The sequence below is a fragment of the Microcebus murinus genome, chromosome 26 (assembly GCF_040939455.1).
Source record: "Microcebus murinus isolate Inina chromosome 26, M.murinus_Inina_mat1.0, whole genome shotgun sequence".
In the NCBI taxonomy this organism is placed as follows: Eukaryota; Metazoa; Chordata; class Mammalia; order Primates; family Cheirogaleidae; genus Microcebus; species Microcebus murinus.
In genome coordinates this window covers 18,213,059-18,235,000 of record NC_134129.1, presented here as the reverse complement: position 1 = coordinate 18,235,000, position 21,942 = coordinate 18,213,059, and the positions used below count along the sequence as shown (strand labels likewise).

General features: G+C 42.9%; 1 protein-coding gene across 1 annotated transcript in view; it reads left to right on the top strand.

The window, feature by feature from the left end:
- GABRB1 (gamma-aminobutyric acid type A receptor subunit beta1) overlaps window positions 1–8,711 on the top strand; it is a 301,917-nt gene extending 293,206 nt beyond the window's left edge. The window contains exons 8-9 of the mRNA XM_075997878.1: window positions 966–1,210; window positions 8,278–8,711. Coding sequence (XP_075853993.1) covers window positions 966–1,210; window positions 8,278–8,622 — 590 coding nt within the window. The 3' untranslated portion in view covers window positions 8,623–8,711. The remainder of the gene's footprint in view (window positions 1–965; window positions 1,211–8,277) is intronic.
- Window positions 8,712–21,942: the final 13,231 nt, after the last annotated feature.

Genomic DNA, 21,942 nt, shown 5'->3' with positions numbered 1-21,942 from the left:
CAGTTATTTTAAAATGCAGTATTGACCTCGTGACTTGAGCGTATTATAGATTCACGGAATGAAGTAGATCGCCTCAGACTGGTCCCGGTTCTGAGTCTGGTAGTAGCTGCTGTGGGAGTCAGCATCACTATGACAGATTTAAGAGGGAGAAGAGTAAGATGCTTTGAGAAGAAAAAAGAAAGATGTGGCCGTATAACAAAATGAGAGACATTTGACAGTAGCCTTTCAATGGGATTTTAATCTGCCTTTCCATTTGCTTTCTTTTTCTTTTTTTTTTTTTTGAGACAGAGTCTCACTCTGTTGCCCAGGCTAGAGTGAGTGCCGTGGCGTCAGCCTAGCTCACAGCAACCTCAGACTCCTGGCCTCAAGCGATCCTCCTGCCTCAGCCTCCCGAGTAGCTGGGACTACAGGCATGCGCCACCACGCCCGGCTCATTTTTTTCTATCTATTTTTAAGTTGGCCAACTAATTTCTTTCTATTTTTAGTCGAGACGGGGTCTCGCTCTTGCTCAGGCTGGTCTCAAACTCCTGACCCTTATCTTCAAAAGGAGATGGCCAAAAAAAAAAAAAAAAGAAAAGAATAAAATTATTTAAAAACAAAACAAAAAAAAACTCCTGACCTTGAGAGCGATCCTCCCGCCTCGGCCTCCCCTAGTGCTAGGATTACAGGCGTGAGCCACCGCGCCCAGCCTGTTTTCTTTTCTTTTTGCATACTTAAAAAAAAAAAAAATTGTTTAAAGTTTAAAATGTTAAATGTTAAAAAAAAATGTTTTCAACTCTTCATTAGCTGCACATTCTATTTTATGATTCATTAATGGACGGATGCAGGGAGCTGCTGCTTTCTGCACAGTGGTGTCTGGTGTAGGGCCATCATCCTGGGACACCAATGAGGGAATGGCATCTGTCCTTGGAAAGGGGAGCTTCGTGGAGGTGCCTTCAGCCAAGCTCTGTGTTTCTGTGTTGCAGGAATCACCACGGTGCTGACAATGACAACCATCAGCACTCACCTCAGGGAGACGCTGCCAAAGATCCCCTACGTCAAAGCGATCGACATTTACCTGATGGGCTGCTTCGTGTTCGTGTTCCTGGCCCTGCTGGAATACGCCTTTGTAAATTACATCTTCTTCGGGAAAGGCCCCCAGAAAAAGGGAGCCGGCAAGCAAGACCAGAGCGCCAGCGAAAAGAACAGGCTCGAGATGAATAAGGTCCAGGTAAGGTATTAAACACTCCTGACAACATTTTTGTAATTGAAAAAAAAAAACAACATATAAAATACTGGAGTACCGGCCGGGCAACGCGGTGGCTCAGACTGTCATCCTAGCGCTCTGGGAGGCCGAGGAGGGAGGATCACTCTCAAGGTCAGGAGTTCGAGACCAGCCTGGGCAAGAGCGAGACCCTGTCCTTACTAAACATAGAAAGAAATTAAGTGGCCAACTAAAAATAGATAGAAAAAATGAGCCGGGCATGGCGGCGCATGCCTGTAGTCCCAGCTACTCGGGAGGCTGAGGCAGGAGGATCGCTTGAGGCCAGGAGTTGGAGGTTGCTGTGAGCTAGGCTGATGCCACGGCACTCACTCTAGCCCGGGCAACAAAGTGAGACTCTACCTCAAAAAAATAAAATAAAATAAAATAAAATAAAATAAAATAAAATAAAATAAAATAAAATAAAATACTGGAGTATCTTTAATAAGACTCAGCCAACCCTTCATTTTACATATTTGGGAACTGAGGCTTGATAGAGTTAAGTTCATCTGTATCATATAGATTAATGACATACCTAGGCCTACAGCTCAACCTCAAGTCCGTTATTGTTTATTCTAAACTATTTATAAAACTATATGTAAAATAATAGTGCCAGATCAGCGTGGAAAATAAATAACAGAACTAAAGGGAATACACTCTGTGCTCTTAAGTGGAGACAAGGCCATATAGCACAGTGGTTACAACCAGGGACTGGAATCGAACTGCCTGAGTAAGTTTCTGCCAATAATTTGGCTTCATAAATTCAGGCAAATCAACCTGTTTAAGTCATCTAACCTCTGCCTTCAATGTCTTCATCATAAAATGGAGATTATTATAGTATACCTATCTCACGGAGTTGTTGTAAGGACTCAACGAGGTTTTGTTTTTTTTTTAAATGTCTAGTATTTGGAGCAATACTTGGAACATAGTAGTAAGTACTCAATAAGTATTACCTATTGTCATTAAATACAAGGTATCTTTACTGGCTCCCTAGTAGGGTATCAAGTTTAGACAAAACACTTTTAGGAAAATAACAAGCCAAAAAACAAACTTAGAGATTCAGCCAAACGGTTAACATTCAAAGCAACGCATTCAAATAAACTCTTATTTTTATGGTATGGGTGAAGAGGTAGGCATATTTGCCCTCGAGAATCTTCCGATCTTGTTGGGGAAAGAAGATTGTACTCATATGAGGTGACTGAATTATAAAATGAGACAGGACAACAGTTCGTTTGAGGAGTATACCTGAAAAAAAGAAGCTCCCTGTTGTCTGGGTGTAATGATACCAGCTTTAAAATATGCTAGGAAGGTACCTCTTTTCTGTTCCCATCCCTATCTCAGTTGCCTTCTTTTTTTTGAGACAAGAGTCTCACTCTGTTGCCTGAGCTAGAGTGCTGTGGCCTCAGCCCAGCTCACAGCAACCTCAAACTCCTGGCCTCAAGCGATCCTCCTGCCTCAGCCTCCTGAGTAGCTGGGACTACAGGTATGTGCCACCATGCCCGGCTCATTTTTTCCTGTATATTTTTAGTTGGCCAATTAATTTCTTTCTAGTTTTAGTAGAGACGGGGTCTCTCTCTTGCTCAGGCTGGTTTCGAACTCCTGACCTTGAGCGATCCTCCCACCTCGGCCTCCCAGAGTGCTAGGATTACAGGCGTGAGCCACCTCGCCCGGCCTCAGTTGCCTTCTAAACATACCAGCTCATCCTCCGTATGGTTTGAAATGTGTGTTAATTGATAAATCATGGGAGAAAGCCCTACACAAAGAAAGCGATGTAGATTCAGTGGTGGGAAAACTGAGAAGACATGAACCGGATAGACACTCAAAGACAGGGAGAATTTAGGAAGGAATAAAGGAGAAAGCAGAGAATAGCAGTGTTCTCTGGGGAAAGTAATTAAATGAAAGGTCAAGCAAATTGGAAACAATTTATTCAGATAAAATAAAAATATTATAAAACAAACTTTAACTAAACGCTTTGGGCTTTTGCCTTGATACCAGATATAGATGCATAATATGTTTCTCTCTAAAGAGGACTTGGTGACTGGCCAATCAATAAGTAAAATGTTCCCATCTGACCCATCTTTATTTCATAAATAGGCTGTTTGAGTAGCACTGGACGTAAATGTGGTGAGATCTCACTGGATCTCAAATCAGTTAAATTTTTATTCCAGATGAATTGACTCTTTCAAATGTGAATTCAAGGAGGAAGCATAGAAAAATCCCTCAATTGTCAGGAGACAAAACACTTAAAGAATAATTTTAAAAATGCGTTTTTATTCTTGGAAAGTTAGACTAAGAACTCTACAAATGCTTTCCACAGAAAAATAGACATAATTATGCCAAAACTCAAAAACCAAATCATGTTAAGACAAGGCAGAGGAATTCGTATCAGACTAATCCTCCTCTAAATAAAAATTAGAAACTCTGGGCAACATTTTTTTTTGAAAAATTCTTCTTTAAAACAAATAAAATCTGGCCGGGCGCGGTGATTCACGCCTGTCATCCTAGCACTCTGGGAGGCCGAGGCGGGAGGATCGCTCAAGGTCAGGAGTTCAAGACCAGCCTGAGCAAGAGCCAGACCCCGTCTCTACTAAAAAAAATAGGCCAACTAAAAATAGATAGGAAAAATAAATAAATAAATAAAAACTAAAAAAGAATCAACCCTGAAAAGCAAGGAGCCAACCAACCTGTGTGGAATCCACACAGCTTTTACCCCAAGGCTACACCCAGCTAGAGGGACTTGGGACAGTAAAACTTCAGCAGGAAACTGCACTTTTCCTAGTCTGAGCAGTCAGAGCATGGAATTTGATACTTCCACGGTTTCCAGAAATTTCCGAAAGAAGTGAGCCAAAGCAGAGCCTCAAAATCCGAGCATAAGTTTCCCCAGGTTGGTCCCTGAACTATCAATGTACAGATTAAATACAAAAAAAAAAAAAAAAAAACCCTAGTGCAGGGTGAGAGGGAGCTAGCTAAAACCTCGGAGGGAAAATGAACAGAGATTTTAGTTGCTGTCCACATGTGAGATTAGAGTTTAGGGTTTGAGTCCAGCCTGACTCGGGGGAGGTGGTGAACACATTATGCTTTCTATCAAAATCTTAAAAGGCTTGTACCTTTTTTTTTTTCTTTTCTTTTCTTTTCTTTTGAAACAGAGTCTCACTTTGTTGCCCGGGCTTGAATGCCGTGGCATCAGCCTAGCTCACAGCAACCTCCAACTCCTGGCCTCAAGCGATCCTCCTGCCTCAGCCTCCCAAGTAGCTGGGACTACAGGCATGCGCCACCATGCCCGGCTAATTTTTTTCTATAGATTTTTAGTTGTCCAGCTAATTTCTTTCTATTTTTAGTAGAGACGACGGGGGGGTCTCGCTCTTGCCCAGGCTGATCTCAAACTCCTGACCTTGAACGATCCTCCCGCCTTGGCCTCCCAGAGAGCTAGGATTACAGACATGAGCCACCACGCCCGGCTCCACTGTACTTCTAGATGCTTGTAAACAGTTAGATTTAAATGACATTCGTGCTCTGGTCCCGGACGATTTTCATTTGAGGGATCCCTCGTGTCTGCCTTGGTTCACTGGAGCACAGAGTGGCATTGTTCAGTTATTACACGTTCCTTTTGCTAGCTCTGGCTGGGCGGTCGGGTCAAGAGGTAGCTGTACTAAAGTTTCAGGAGTGCTTGCTTTGTCTTGATTTATATTGCCAACAGCTGCTCAGAAGCCTCTTTCTCTGTGAGCACAGATGCTAGATTCCGACATTAGGAGAGTTTCAAGCTGCAAGGTGATAAAGACTGCAGATTCATAAACCCCTCAGGCACCATTCGAAACTAGAGATGGCATTTAGAGTTTTGAGAGATAGATTTCACAGCACAACTAGACTTTAGGTAAGCTTCCCCTGGGCCACTTTTACACCCGTCTAGAACTCTCTTAGTTGGATATACAGGCCACAATGCCTTCCCATTTGCAAATAAATGAAATGGATGAAATGAGAGCATGGGTGGTCTGTGGGCAGAGATCGATTCAAAGTCATTCTAAGTCTTGAAGGACACCAGGACAATCTACCGAAGATTCATACCCAATGTGCAACTTCATGCCCAATAGTCAAGAAATAGAGGCCGGGAGCGGTGGCTCACGCCTGTAATCCTAGCACTCTGGGAGGCCGAGGCGGGAGGATCGCTGAAGGTCAGGAGTTCGAGACCAGCCTGAGCAAGAGCGAGACCTCCCCCATCTGTACTAAAAATAGAAAGAAATTAATTGGCCAACTAAAAATATATAGAAAAAATTAGCCGGGCGTGGTGGCGCATGCCTGTAGTCCCAGCTACTCGGGAGGCTGAGGCAGGAGGATGGCTTGAGCCCAGGAGTCTGAGGTTTCTGTGAGCGAGGCTGACGCCACGGCACTCACTCTAGCCCGGGCAACAGAGTGAGATGCTGTCTAAAAAAAAAAAAAAAGTTTACAGGGTACAAGTGTGTTTTGTTACACAGATGAATTGTATCCTGCTGAAGCCAGGACTTTCAGTGTACCTGTCACCAGAGTGGTGTCAATTGTACGTGACAGATAGGACTATATCCCTCGCCCTTCCCCTACTCTCTTAGTTTTCAATGGTTTACTTGTGTAAACTACTAATAAATGATGTCACAGAGGAATACTTATTAACATGGAAAGATACACAGGCTATATTATGAACTGACAAAAATAGGTTGCAAAGTAAAATCCATGGATGAACCTGTGTTTATAAATATATATGAACAGGAAAGAAAAAAAAAAACAAAAACTGGAAGCCTAGCAAGATGTTAATGATTGACTCTGAAGGTGAGATTCTGAATTTTTACTTTTTTATTTTTTGTGTCTAGCTTTAAATGTTTCTGTGTACCAATTTTGTAACAGGAAGAAATGCCACACACATGCACACACCAGTGTTTTGTAAGTGGAGACAGATAGTAACTACCATGTTTCCCTGAAAATAAGACAGGGCCTTCTATTTATTTTTCCTCAAGAAGACACCCTAGGGCTTATTTTCAGGGCATGTGTTATTTTTTATTTTTAAGTACGGTACAACCATCTACATTGATTCAAATAGAGTGAAGTCGTCTTCTTCTGGAACATCATCCTCACTCTCCAAACCCCGAATCCCATCCTGAATGTCTTGCGACTCTATTTCCTTTAGCACCACTGGCCCCGATCTCTCCTGTGGAGCACTAGAGCTCTCACGGGGCGGATGAGAAGGGCTGCTCGTGTTCTTTCCTGTTCCGTGACGACACGCATGGGTTGTGCAGATGCGCTGGGCAGCCACGCCCGACACTAGGGCTGATTTTCATAGCCACGCCCACCACTAGGGCTGATTTTCATAGCCACGCCCATCACTAGCACTGTTTTTCATAGCCACGCCCATCACTAGGGCTTATTTTCATAGCCACGCCCATCACCAGGGCTTATTTTCCGGAAAGGGCTTCTATTGCACACATGCTTAGACATTTTGCTAGGGCTTATTTTATGGGTAGGTCTTATTTTCGGAGAAACACGGTAGGTAGGTAGGAAGCTAGCAAGGCAGGTAGAGGGACGACAGTGAGCTAGCTCATCTCCCTGTCTGGGAGGCAGGTAGAGCCGCTGTCTAGGGGTCTTCAAACCTCAAACTTTTTAAACAGGGGGCCAGTTCACTGTCCCTCAGACCGTTGGAGGGCCGGACTATAGTTTTAAAAAAAACTATGAACAAATTCCTATGCACACTGCACATATCTTATTTTGAAGTTAAAAAACAAATTGGCAGCCAGGCGCAGTGGCTCACGCCTGTAATCCTTGCACTCTGGGAGGCTGAGGCGGGAGAATAACTCAAGGTCAGGAGTTCGAAATCAGCCTGAGCCAGAGCAAGACCCCATCTCTACTAAAAATAGAAAGAAATTAATTAGTCAACTAAAAATGTATGGAAAAAATTATCTGGGCATGGTGGTGCATGCCTGTAGTCCCAGCTACTCGGGAGGCTGAGGCAGGAGGATCGCCTGAGCCCAGGAGTTGGAGGTTGCTGTGAGTGAGGCTGACGCCACGGCACTCACTCTAGCCTGGGCAACAAAGCGAGACTCTGTCTCAAAAAAAAAAAAAGACTATGAACAAATTCCTATGCACACTGCACATATCTTATTTTGAAGTAAAAAAACAAACAAACAAAAAACGGACAACACCTACAAGTGACCCACAGGCTGTAGTTTGAGGATGCCTGGGCCTAGGGCCATAAGAGCTCATGAGCCCCACCTGCAGGGGGCGCTGTGGTGAGCAGCAAGTGCATGAAAGCAACCAGCAGGTGCATGAAAGCAAGCAGCAGGTAGGTGCATGAAAGCAAGCAGCAGGTGCATCAAAGCAAGCAGCAGGTGCATGAAAGCAAGCAGCAGGTGCATCAGAGCAAGCAGCAAGTGCATCAAAGCAAGCAGCAGGTAGGTACATGAAAGCAAGCAGCAGGTGCATGAAAGAAAGCAGCAGGTAGGTGCATGAAAGCAAGCAGCAGGTGCATCAAAGCAAGCAGCAGGTGCATCAAAGCAAGCAGCAAGTGCATCAAAGCAAGCAGCAGATAGGTGCATGAAAGCAAGCAGCAGGTGCATCAAAGCAAGCAGCAGATAGGTGCATGAAAGCAAGCAGCAGGTGCATGAAAGCAAGCAGCAGATAGGTGCATGAAAGCAAGCAGCAGGTGCATGAAAGCAAGCAGCAGGTGCCTCAAAGCAGGCAGCAGTTGCATGAAGCACGCAACAGGTGCATCAAAGCAAGCGAGCAGCAGGTGCATGAAAGCAAGCAGCAGGTGCATGAAAGCAAGCAGCAGGTAGGTGCATCAAAGCAAGCAGCAGGTAGGTGCATCAAAGCAAGCAGCAGGCAGGTGCATCAAAGCAAGCAGCAAGTAGGTGCATGAAAGCAAGCAGCAGGTGCATTAAAGCAAGCGAGCAGCAGGTGTATGAAAGCAAGCAGCAGGTGCATGAAAGCAAGCGAGCAGGTGCATCAAAGCAAGCAGCAGGTAGGTGCATCAAAGCCAGCAGCAGGTGCCTGAGCCTGTGTCCCCTCCCTGCCGCCAGGTGGACGCCCACGGCAACATCCTGCTCAGCACGCTGGAGATGAGGAACGAGACCCCGGGCGGCTCGGAGGCGCTGGCGGGCGGCGACGCCAAGGCCACCATGTACGCGTACGACAGCGCCAGCATCCAGTACCGCCGGCCGCCCGGCAGCCGCGAGGCCCTGGCGCGCGCGCGGGACCGGCCCGGGGCGCCGGGCAAGGGGCGCATCCGCCGGCGCGCGTCCCAGCTCAAGGTCAAGATCCCGGACCTGACGGACGTGAACTCCATAGACAAGTGGTCCCGGATGTTCTTCCCCATCACCTTCTCTCTTTTCAACGTCGTGTACTGGCTGTACTATGTCCACTGAGGTCTGTGCTGATGGGTTTGTGTAGACCACCTTCCTCTTTTCTCTCTGGTTTTTTTGTGTTGTTTTTTTTTTTTTTTAAGTCCTACAGGGTCCCCAACCAGCGACACTGCTGAGTGTCTTTGGAGGTAAGAGGTTCAGCCATCAGGTTGCTTTTAGGTCTTGCATATATCAATGTATCCATTTTATTACTGCACCATGTTTACTTCCAAAAAAAAAAAAAGCTATTTTTTTTTTCTCCAGTCTACTGTGGTCCAGGTTATCAGCTCTTTCTAAGAGCTCTGTGAATTGCCATGTTTACAAACACACACACACACACACACACACACACACACACACACACACAGAGCAGTTAGCTAGGTAGGTCTTTAGCTGTCTTTCCTAGTTTGCCCTGGATATTGTACCGATTTATTTTTTTAAACAAAAAAAAAAAAAAAATGAAAAGAGGATCTCGCTGTCCTTCTTGCACTGCTTCCTGGGAAACTGTAACGATTTCATGCTGCCAAAAATAAATAAATAAACAACGCCACAATTTCCAGGATCTCAGAAGAAAAAAAAAAAACAACAAAAAACAAAAAAGCCATTGACGAGTTACAGATTTCCAGGAAGGAAAACAAAAAGGAGCCTAGAAAAGGAAGGAAGACTCTTCCTCCATCCTTAAGTCCCCCCCCACCACCACGCACCCACCCCCAGCCCCTGCAGAAGGGCCCCTCAGCTCCGAGGAAGAGGAAGGAAGGATGGGCGAGAACAGGGCGAGGGGGTGTAAACCCACCCGCCATCCTCACTTGCACGTTATGCTGGATATTCTGGAAAAAAAAAAAAATGCTTCTTTCTCAGACTTTCCAGCAAATTCTCCATTAACATTAGAATCCAGAACCCGGGTGAACCTGGTAGCCATTGAGAACATTTTTCTCTGTCCCTTGAGAATAAGGAGTTTGGGAGGGCAATGGTCGTTTTTTTCTAACTGGCCGTTTCAAAGGAGCAGCCCTGAATTCCTTTCGTTATTAGCCTGGGACCCCTCAACGCCACCGTGCCACGAAGCCATGCCACCGTCTCATGTGCGTAGTTCCTGCTCCAGAGGACGTGAGACAGAGGTGGGGATGGGGTGGAGGTGGTGAGAGCTGCAAGGAAGGGAACCGTGAGCAACTTTTGCTTGGGAAAAATATTGCCCTTTGCAAGAGGGAGGCAAGATTTATGTGCCGTGGAAAAGGTGCCGGGGCAGTTGTCTATACTGCCAAATCTTAAATCAAATAGTATATATTTCTTTGCCTTCCAGAGAGCAGTGTCTAACAGTGACAGGTTGGTCACACTGGCCTCAGCTAAGCCCTTTATGGCTCTTCTTTTTGAGCTCTGGGTTCCAGACCGGAATGAAAGCTCCAGGGAAGACACAACCCCCCATGTTGATATCATTCCGCTCCAGATTTTAAAGAAAACCTTGAAAATCGCAAAGCCACAGATAGGCGGGGCGTGGTGGCTCACGCCTGTAATCCTGGCACTCTGGGAGGCCGAGGCGGGAGGATCGCTCTCAAGGTCAGGAGTTTGAGACCAGCCTGAGCGAGAGCGAGACCCCATCTCCACTAAAAATAGAAAGAAATTAATTGGCCAACTAAAAATATATAGAAAAAAAAAAAAAAAGAGCCGGGCATGGTGGCACATGCCTGTAGTCCCAGCTACTTGGGAGGCTGAGGCAGGAGGATCGCTTGAAGCCAGGAGTTTGAGGTTGCTGTGAGCTAGGCTGACGCCACGGCACTCACTCTAGCCTGGGCAACAGAGTGAGACTCTGTCTCAAAAAAAAAACAAAACAAAAACCCACAGATAAAAACAACAACAATGACAAAAGTCCTGGTCCTTCAAATACACATGCCGGCCCCTAAAGAATAGACCCTATAATTTATAGGGTCGATATACTCAATAACTGCTGTCACAGCTGCTCATAGATTGCTCTTGGTCAGAGTTTGCACAGAAGGGACATCCCTGAGCAATCAACGCGATTCTAAACATGTCCAACCAGCTACAGTTGAAGAGTCTCCCCATAGTATGTTGTTGAACGCTTATTATTTCTTCCTCGGCCTGAGTATCTAGGAATTCCATGTGTTTATTTGCAAAGTTGAATAAAACCGTTAAGTTGACCAACCAGGGATGAAAGCAGTTTGGAAACTGATCCATAGGTCCAACGTAAGAGTTGGGATGTAATAATGGGAATGTTGGCTCCTTTTCAGGATCTGTCTTGCTCCCTAAGGCTGGGATGACAGGATCCAGGATCACAGCAGTATCAGCTGCTGGAAATTACAGTCGTAACTGGAAAGATAAGGCTGAATTCTTACTGAGGCACCCAAGAGGAGAGGGAGTGATGAGATATTCTGTTAGAAAGCAAGAGGAAAAGGGGACTTCAAAAGAAATGAAGTTATGGCAAGATAAGACACTAGTCAGACACTATAAGACACCCTGCTTTAACTGGAAAAATGATCTCAATGGTTTCAGGAGAAATCAGTAGGCTCATAGGGATCAAATTTTCATTTAGGTTTTCCGTTGTATTATCTCACACTTCCTTGGTCAAGGAAATCCCCGGCCGTTGGGCATGAAGTCATCCGTTTGGACTCTGTTCAGCCCCTTGGCAGGGTGAGATGCTGTGCTATTATCGTAAAATGCCCAAAGGGAGTGGAATGTGACTCCATCAGTGATTATAATAAGGTTAACATTCCCAGTGACCACCCAGGAACCACTATACCGCCATTTATTTTAAACCCAGGAAGGGAAATTCGGGGCTGATGCCCAGCAGAAAGGAATCATTCTGATGCCAAAGCATTTTCAAAAAAAAAGCTTTTAAAGACGAAATGACAAATCAGAAACGTCTGTAATCTATGCTCCTTAAGAAAACAGCGTCTCTTCATTTATCTGTTTAGATCATTCTTCTTGGAAAAAAAAAAAAAAAAGAAAGAGCAAATTTGTATTTTTATTATTATTTTTTATCTTGCCTTTAAAAACGTAGAGATTTTGATGCTATAGTTCTAGACCTCGAGCATCTTCTGAGGGGGGAAAAGAAAAGATTTTGAACTCATATCTTAACCTTTGTAAAATGTACAATTATGAATCTGGAATCTACCCATCAGGCATGTCATGGTTTTACCATATTCCCTCCTGGGAAGTAGAGTGGCCACTGATACCATCATGCAGATTCTGTTAATTAGCTGTCATGTTAGAGACAATGGCAGCCAGAAGAATGGAGAAGCCACCATATTTCTGGCTAATGGCCTCTGTCCCGGCTTCCTTCTAAACACCTTCTGGCCAAATCCTTCTCTCCTTGGCCCCCCACCCCAAGCTCCCGGCCAGATCCTCCTCCCCTTCCAGGCTGAAGAGTACATGGGGGGAAAAAAAAACCAATCCTTCATTCCCTAGCTTGTCTCCCTTGTCTTACCCCCCAAAACCGTGCTTATAAACCATAAAAGTTGTTAGACAATCTTAAGTGCTCTCGAAACCGGTCCCCATTCGTGAAAGATTCAGATGGTCACACTAGAGAGGGGTTCCTCTTCCACCACTATTGGATCGTTTTCTTTCCACCGTGAAAATAGCCATAAATCCCCTGCTCTATCTACTTACGTGGTAGCAGAGGCCGAAAGTTGCGTGGACTGTCTCTCTAATGCCACCATCCTGTCCAGGGAACACCCCCCGTGTTCACGGTTCATACACCGCAGCGTAAACCATGTCATACACCTAACCTGTGTAGACCCGGGCAGAAATTCCATCGTCCGCTTTAACGGGGATGGGGACACGCTCATTCCTTCCAGTCACGTCCCTTGGCTTTCGACATCAGGGGCGACAGGTGCATCACACTCACCAGCGCTGGGAGGAGGCAAAGGAACGAGTGAAGGCGTATTTTTGGCTTGACTTGCCCAGGATTATGGCCTCCGTCTTCTACCTTGCCAAATAGAAACAAGCAGACCAGGTTGGCAGTCCCGCTGACTGAGCGATACGTGTTTTCATGCATGCCATCTTCCTTGTGCACTATATTCAGTGAAGGATCTTGAAAATGCAAAGAGCAAAATGTGGCGCAGAGAATAAACTTTGCTTGAAGGGTCCAAGGATAGGCTTTCCTTAAAAAAAAATAATAATAATAATGCAAAATACATAGAAATGTTGACTAAATTCCGTCTTTCTGAAATCAATGACTATTTTATAAATAGTCATTTAAGAAAGAGCTCAATTACGATTTGGCAAGTTAAACAAACAAACAAAAAGATATATTTATAACGCTTCTAGAAGGAAATGATCTCCAAGATTTCTTATGTGGACAATTTTGAACAGTATCTTACCAAAGGGTGATATGTCACCAGTTTTGTCTTTTTTTTTTTTTTTTCCTTAAACGAAATATAATGATATATATAGCCCAGGAGGGAGGGAAAAGGAATGTTCGAGCATTCGCTTACGTTGGTTCAATCAGCGCTTAACCGTGGGATGAGGAGGACAGAAAAGCAAACGTTACCTGTTTCCTAAAAGCAAGCGGTAAACGTAAAGGTAAATCTGTCAACGGAGTGTAGAATATTATGTAAACTTCCTTGTAAATTCTGTACATAGTTCATTGAACTGTTGTTCCCTGTTGCCTGGTGGTCCTCAGCTTTTGGGTGGGACGTTTGAAAACTCCGAGCGTTGTAAATAACGTGAGCCGCATTCTAAGGCGTTTGCTTTCATTCATGAAGTGCACTGACTCGTCATGTGGGCCCAAACCGGAGTCCTTTTAGCTCTTGCTCTTTCTCTGCCGTTTTTACGTGTGCAGTTAGTTGCATTAACTCTGCTGCAAGCCATAGCCAGGTGTCCGTGGTCACTGCCTCTTGCCCCCCCACCACGGTGACAGGGACAGCCCCCCTGGGAGTGGCCTGCAAGCCCTCGGGGCTCGAGACCAAAGGCATCAGCAGAAATGGGAACCGTGGTGAGCTGCTCACGGCCCATGTCATGAAAAGTTGACTTGTCTGTGTCAATCACTCATGGCTACTCATGCACCGAATGATCTGCACTTGTCGAGGGGGTCAGGAATGGGAGAAATGCCCAAAGTCCACAGGTAATCCAAAGCTTCATTTGCACCAATAGCTTTAGCTTCTACTAGCTCCTTCCCCTGAGCACTATTTGCCAGAACTTCTGGTACAAACAGCAGGTGAATGCACAGGTTGGATCAGGGTAAGACAATCCAATGTCCAGATGACGGGAAGGAGCAAAGGAGGGGCATGGTCAATGGCCTTGTTAATACCAACTGGCTGCTTCATTCCTGAAAGATCTAGAGGTAACCATGTCATTATTATTATTATTCTTTTTTTTAAAGCTAAAGAGAACTATTCGTATACATTGAGAATTAAAACAAGGGTTTTTCAACTGAGGGTGAGGATATACGTGGGACACATACTAGTTAAGCATAAATGGGTGTCTGGTAATTAAATGTTCTCAATATCATTTCTCCCAAGTGTTGGTATCGTTCAAAAAGTCTTCGGAATGGTGGGGATATGACGCCATAAGACGTGTTTCCATGCAAACTGGCAATCCCAGGGAGGGTGGTGGTGTCTGCAGAAATTCGGAATAGCCAAGCAAGCAGGGACATGCACAGGCTTTTTAGTGATGTCTTAGGAGTAGACAGTGTCTTTCTTGGAGGTACCAACTTAGCAAGGTTGGACTTTCCTGTTGCCTACATTTTAAGTGCCAGGAGAGTTCAGTGGGCCATCACTGTGAGACGTTTTGCTTCTAGAATGTGCCGACTACGGCTCACCACCGATTGCATAAGAAAAATGCCTTCTTTGAACTAATCGGGGCCAGGCAATGACTACTAGGCCAAGCACACGTCGTGCTTCCACTTTAACCGTGATTTTTTTTTTTAAGATAATAAGTGGAAATCGACCGAACTGATAGAAAATTTCACTGTTGGAGGCTGCAATTTTGCAAGCAAGCATTTGGAAAGAAATCTTTTTTTAATAAAAGAATCGCAGGCCGGACACGGTGGCTCACGCCTGTGATTCTAGCACTCTGGGAGGCCGAGGCGGGCGGATCATTTGAGCTCAGGAGTTCGAGACCAGCCTGAGCAAAGAGCGAGACCCCCCCCCCCGTCTCTACTAAAAATAGAAAGAAATTAATTGGCCAACTAATATATATAGAAAAAATGAGCCGGGCATGGTGGCGCATGCCTGTAGTCCCAGCTACTCGGGAGGCTGAGGCAGGAGGATGGCTTGAGCCCAAGAGTTTGAGGTTGCTGTGAGCTAGGCTGACGCCACGGCACTCTATCCCGGGCAACAGAGTGAGGCTCTGTCTCAAATAAATAAATAAATAAATAAATAAATAAATAAATAAATAAATAAATAAAAGAATTGCAAACCAGAAGACACTAAGTTCCTGGAAGGATAAGGTAAAGAGTTTTGGGTTTGTTATTACGTCTCTTATCGAAAGAATTTCCTATTAGAATTGAAAGGGTCTCACGGTTGTTTGGGGTTTTTTTGTTTGTTTGATTTGGTTTTGTTTGTTTTTTGTTTTTTCTTTTTTTCTAATTAAAAAGCCCTTGGTGTATCAACCATTCCTGGCTGGCCCCTAGATACCTCCGATAGCCCGGAGCAAGCAGCAACTCAGCATTAAGGCTTCAGCCAGAATTCAGTGTGGAGAATAGTAGGTGTATTTCTGAACCATTTGGGAAAGAAAATCACTCTCTTGAACACCACTACCTATCTTTCCTGTCCTGTAGGACAACAGGAAAACACACGAGTGGAAGTAAATCGATAAAAGAGAGGCCCGGTAACATTCTTCGTTTGCCTTGGGTACACAGGGTCACAGATCTGTTAGCTCGAAACAGCCCCATTGGAAAGCCAAAAGACAGGAGCGGTCAGGATTGATTGCTGCCTGTTCTTGTATCTTCCTGGATTTCCTTTTTGAAGAGAAGCAGAGAAGGGGAGACATTTCCCAGTGTAATTTTCTATAGGGTCAAATGACAAAAATAGGGTATGCATGTCCACATTTTGCAAGTTAAGCTCGTCGTAAAATCGATGACTTCTGTCTTCGTTGCTTCCCACACTGTGTAGAGCCCCTGCTTCCTGTTATCCAAGTGAGTTCGATTTCCTTTGTGCTTCCTTAGTTCTGACCTTTCCAGACCTCATAAGCTCTGCCTTATACCCACAAACGGCTGAAAGCTTTGGCTTCTTTGGCCTCGTGTTGTGTGTCTTCAATTCACAAAAACAACAAATTTTAATGTTTTCCCAAATTCCTACTCCCATTGCCTTTAAAAGGGCTTTGGAGGCAGGTTGTATAATCGTAATAACCTCCTCTGAATTGCCTTGGGTAATTTTCCTTTTCGGCTTTTCTGTCCCATAGGGAAAGAGCACATGTGTTTACATGAACCTTCTCTATCCCAGCTTATTTCCAAAAAAAAAAAAAAAAGTGGAAATTAAAATAATTAGCTCAGATTTGGGGAAATATACATTATCTGCCCCAGAGTTTGAAGACAGGGCCATCTCCTTCCATTATAGTTGTAATGTGGTGAATTGACACACTGTATCAATTCTTCTTTATCAAACCTGTTTATTCATGCCCTCCCTTCAGTCTTAATTATAAACCACTTTACAATGTACTATTATTTCTCCCGAGAGGGCTCATCATTCAAATAGCACACCACTGGTCACACACTGTCTTCTACTTGACCCCCGTTATGCTTTCTTTATCTTATTCCTGTTACAGATTTCTACCTCTATGCATCACAAAACTCACTCCTCCTGAGCCTTCTAGCAGATGGTAAATAGGGTCGGCAGTTGGGAAGGTCAGAACGTGACTGTCTAAGTTGCCCCACAAAAATATATAGAACACCTGTTTCCTCCAGACAGCATTTCTATGGATTTAGAGAGTAGAGAGTTTTCTAAACATATTCCAAATGATGTGCAGCCCGACCTTGAAAAGTTAACAGCAAATGAGCTATGTGATAGAGAGAGGGAAATTATAGTGGACAGAAGACACCTTGGGATTAGGATTAGGCACCTAGCCTTTGTGCTATCTCTGCCACTGCCCAGCCGTATGACTTTGGACATGCCACCAGATGACCTCCAAGTTCTCTTCCGGAACTGAACTTCAAGGGCAGTTTTCAAGAGGTTCATTTGCATAAAAGGTTAACAGAAAGATACAAGAGGACCGTGACCTCTGCTAACATAGCCCCACAAATTCAGTAATAATTCTTGAAGCCCACGGGCCGGGTGCGGTGGCTCACGCCTGTCATCCCAGCACTCTGGGAGGCCGAGGCGGGAGGATCGCTCAAGGTCAGGAGTTCGAGACCAGCCTGAGCAAGAGCGAGACCCCCGTCTCTACTATAAATAGAAAGAAATTAATTGGCCAACTAATATATATATATATATATATATATATATATATATATGTAGAAAAAATTAGCCGGGCATGGTGGCGCATGCCTGTAGTCCCAGCTACTCGGGAGGCTGAGGCAGGAGGATCGCTTGAGCCCAGGAGTTGGAGGTTGCTGTGAACGAGGCTAACACCACGGCACTCACTCTGGCACAGGCAACAAAGTGAAACTCTGTCTCAAAATAAATAAATAAATAAATAATTCTTGTAGCCGGTCTTTCTGCTGTCAAGAGAATTAAATTCAGTATTTGTTCATACCCTTTTAAAAATATATATATAGAACTACAGTTACATTTGCAGGTGAGTGGCAAAAAAAATTTTTTTTTTTTTACTATCTTTGTCAGGTTCTATACTACACCATTTCCCTTTAAGAGCATCTTTAAGAGAGCCTCAGGTAACACAAATCAGTGTGGTCTCTGGTCTTTATTTTTAGATCTCTGCAGGACATAGATGTCTTTAGGTTTAAAGACATCTTTAAACCTAGGCAATCAAGGAAAAGCCATGAAACACCCCTCGTGGTGGAAAAGCCAACTTCTAGGTAGCATCTAAGCCCAAATGTTTTTACAGTGCCCTGCCCCGTCCTGGGCACTGTCTTGTGTTCTGAAAGTAGAGTGGCGGATATTTTTGAGCTCTTGGGCAAGAAGCAGCTTCCCATGCAGTTGGAGAAGATTCCAGGTCTTTAGAAGCTCTGTTATCCACTCTCCTTGTTCCACTCACTCCCACTCTCTCCACCCAAACCCCACTTAACTGGCTAAATCCACCAAATATTTTAGGCACAGCCATGAAAAAAACTGAAAGTTGATTTATTCAATTGTGATTGGCATTTGTAGCATGAAAAAATTCCAGTCTCTGAACATGGTCCCCAACATAATTTCCTCTGCAAACAGATGTTCTTATCCTTATAGCTAGGACTACACTGCATTATTATTGACGGAACACTCCGATGTGAATTCCAAGACGCTACTCCCAGAGGGTATTGCCCGCCAAATTTTATGTCCACCAAGCTATAAAGTCTAGAACAATCCAAGAGGGATGGACGGTTTTTGACATCCACCACTGCTTCTCAAGGCTGCATAGAATAAATGTGCAAGGAAATGCATTTTCTGCCCCCAGTCTCCTCCGTTCAGTTGTCAACTCTCCTGTTCTGTTGTTAGGTGTAGTATTGGCTTGTTTGCATAAAAGAAAGATATCATTTGTAAGCCTTCCCTTAGGATGGCAAGGAGCCATCCCAGTTTTACTGGATAAGGTATTTTTCTACTTGATATTCCCAAATACACACTGATTCACTGAGTGGCAGTTGTATTTTCTGCTTCTTTTTTTTTTTTTTTTTTTTTTTTGAGACAGCATCATGCTCTGTTGCCCAGCCAGGAGTGCAGTGGCCTCATCGTAGCTCACTGCAACCTCAAGTAATGCCTCTGCCCAAAGTGCTAAGATTACAAGCATGAGCCACTGTGCTGGCCCTGTTTTTTTTTTCCTTTTTTTAAGCTAATTAACTCATTGTGGAATCTGTTTCCTACATCTTTTTTTTAAATACTCACTGGATAAAGCTTGAAATTTTGCAACAATGCCTCTGAGACATTTTTAGGGAAGCCCCTTGGTTATTCTAACTCACTGCAGTGTCGTGGAAAACAGAATGATATATCCAAGTGCTCTTTCCTGTGTCAGAACGTCCGACACTCTCCCAAGAGGGGAATGCCCATGGTTATCTACAACTACATCTATTGACTGTGTTGCTCAACTCCTTATTTTAAAGAGGGCCAGTAACTCTCTCCATAAAAACTACCATGTGGTGGCATCATTACACAGCCAAGACTGCTTAAGGTTTTGGAAATTCTAAATGATTTCAATATTTACAAGGACAAAAAAAAAATATTTTTTTTTTTTTACATTTTTAAATAAACTTTTTTGTTTTTAACCACCAGGCAGCATTCTGTGCCATCATGATGAGAGCCTAATAGCTAATGTGAAATAAAGTTGGGCCTGTCATTTGAAAGGTTCATGGGAATGAAAAGTGGAAAGTTGAGTATTGTTTCAACACAACTAAAACTCTTCTTGAGAGAAAAGCAACCGGGTTGAGGGTGGCTTGCTTGAAAATTTCTCCTGGCTGATCATCATCTCCAAATGATTATTTCACCTCCTCTTGGCTTCATCCAAAGGGACGTCAGTGCCCTGAGGCTAAGGACTTTGTACAAAGTGAGTGATTGGTCAGCTTTGAGAACAGGGGACTCTTAAGGCTAAAGAAAAGAAAATGACTTTCCTGCCAGCAATGGAACACCTCTTTGGCTACCCCCTCACCTAAAACTTGACTGAATCCAAAAGTTGTTAGCTAAAAACCTCCCAAATCCAATCTATCCCGCTGTTTTAATTCATAGCATTCTGTGCCAAATAGCTGGGGCTTTTTTCCAAAGCAGGTGCTATCTACAGAAAGAAATGCATACCTTCTGTTGCCTCTCAAAATCCGTTATGCTAAACTCACCAAATACGTTAGGTGTTAAATGTTTTATTCTTTGTGTTTGGAAACCACGTTATCAATTTGCTATCTACCCTCCTACCAAACATGATTTTAGCTAACTCCTATCCTGGTTGATATTACACAGTCCTTGTACATAAAAGAATCTCTTTCTCCCTATTTATTTTCAGCAGGCAGAAATCCTTTCATTGCAAAGAAACATAAATTATAATATTTTAATGCTCTTTTGACATAAGCATTTGCTTTCTTACATATAAGCAGGTGATACTTTTGTATACCTACCAGACCACTAAAGAAGCTATAGCAATGGCAAGAATGAGTATTTCTGTAAAACCTGTAGAAATTTTAATGTTAACAGGACAGGTTTAACAAATGCCAAGAAAGGAAAAGGTGGACTCCTTACTTTTATAATTCAAGTTTTCTATTTTGTATCGATATATGCTGCATTTTCTGATTGAAATTGCTGTTCTGTCTAACGAAACTTGTGATTTTTCCGTAGTTGCTTTTTACATTGGAAAGCAAAATTTCATACAGTGTGTGTGCTTGATCGTACCCTTTCTGTTAGGGATTTGGATATTCTAACCGTTTCATTAATTCCTTTGTATGTGCTTAAGGTATGTGGTGTTAGGCGTTTGTTATTTCGAAAACTGTCTGTGGACAAAAATCCATGAAGCCTGTAGACTGTGATTTATACACACGAAAGAAGAAATCGATTTTCCTCTAAGCAGTGAATCAGTGAAAAAGAAACCGTTCAGTGGCCTCTGATTCCTGACCCTTCTACCCTTCATGGCCTTTTTCTATTCTTAATCATTCCTCGAGTACTCGTGTGTATTCTTGTAAAATGCAAAATCAATTTACATGCAATCAGGTATGGACACAAGAAACGCTTGTGCTCTCGATTTCAGGACTCACAGATACCTAACAGGACTGTAGTTCACTCGATATTTTTGTTAAAAGTGTGGCTTTGCTATAAAATAAGTTGCTGTTTGCTTTGCTTTGGTACTATAAGATCTTAAATGTTGCAGCAAATGAAAGGAAGAAAACACATTTGAAGGCTGGTGTCAAAACCCATCAGCTATACTTTAAAAAGTCGTTGTGCAGCTTCTGAAATGTAGTTTATTGCTGTAAATATGTACAATTTATGTTAGCTCGTTTATTCCAAAAACACGAATAAAACTTTTTTTTTAATTAAAAATGTCTACATACAAAAAGCTTACTTTGTACTATGCTTTAAAACATGCAAGATTTCGGGCATATCTTTTTATAATCCTTAAAAGTGTTTAGAATTTTGAATCTATCATTTGAGAGCTTTTATTGTAAAATTTAATACAAAACTAAATCCCTTTATTTGGAAGAAATTCTTTGCAGAATTATCCAACAATCAAAAAAAAAAAACAAAAAAACAAAAAACCAGCACTTTTCCAAGAGCTTATTTCTGTACCACTTTTTTTTTTTACAAAAATATTCTTTAAGATAACGTCTTACAAACATTTGAACATTAGGAGTGTTTATATATTAGGGGAAAAAAGAAGAAATGAACAGTCTCCTTGTATTCAAAACTGATGCCTAAAATTGACGTACAGCATCCATTTATGAGATGCATTGTGTCAAATTTCTTTTAAAATCTCCACTGTAAATATAAATATTAGAGTTGGCCTATATGTCAGTCTTTCTCATTTGAAGATCTCCAATCCCCAAACTCATTCTCTCCCTTCAGAAAGAATGTGTTGACAATAAAATAATGAACAGACTAAAAGTGTGAAGTTTATTTATCAATCGATGATTAGTAAGTAGCTTTTTAAACAAAGTCTAATTTCAACCCTAGTGATGACTTTAACATTCATCTCACAAAATTACTGGGAATCACCACTTTATAAGTTGATCCTCATCCTATAGAATTAGAGGGATTTTTGAGGCATTCTATTATTCTAGCTACTGTTTCCAGAAGATTATGTTATATAATGGGAGAAATAAATGGCCATTCTGTTTTATTTAAATTTAGAAAAGGAACAGATATATATGAAACAAGTTTAGGATTTGCTATGTGAATAAGAAGCTTAAGTAAGATTTAGCATCCAACATCTTCCTAAACAAAGAAAAATAAAGTGCTTATTAATTCAGCAAGTATTTTAACAGTAATCACGCAAGGGCAATGGGAAAAGACTAGGGTAAAGATATCAAATCTTCACAGCCTCAGAAAATTACACTTTCGATGAGGAGCCCAAGTAAATAAATGATACTAGGGCAAACCCGCATATCCAAACATTCACAATAACTACAAAACGAGTATAAAAGTGCCCAGACGGAACTAAGTAAAAGTCTTTGTCATACAACTAAAATGCAAGAGGGTTCTGCTCCAGGCAGTTAGAAGCGTATGTCTGTGCAGTCACTGTACCTGTGCTGTCACTGGTGTCCAAGTTATTTCGCATCTAAATCCACTGCATCATTTAGTTCTTAATTCTGAAAAATTTCGAACCTACCCACCACCC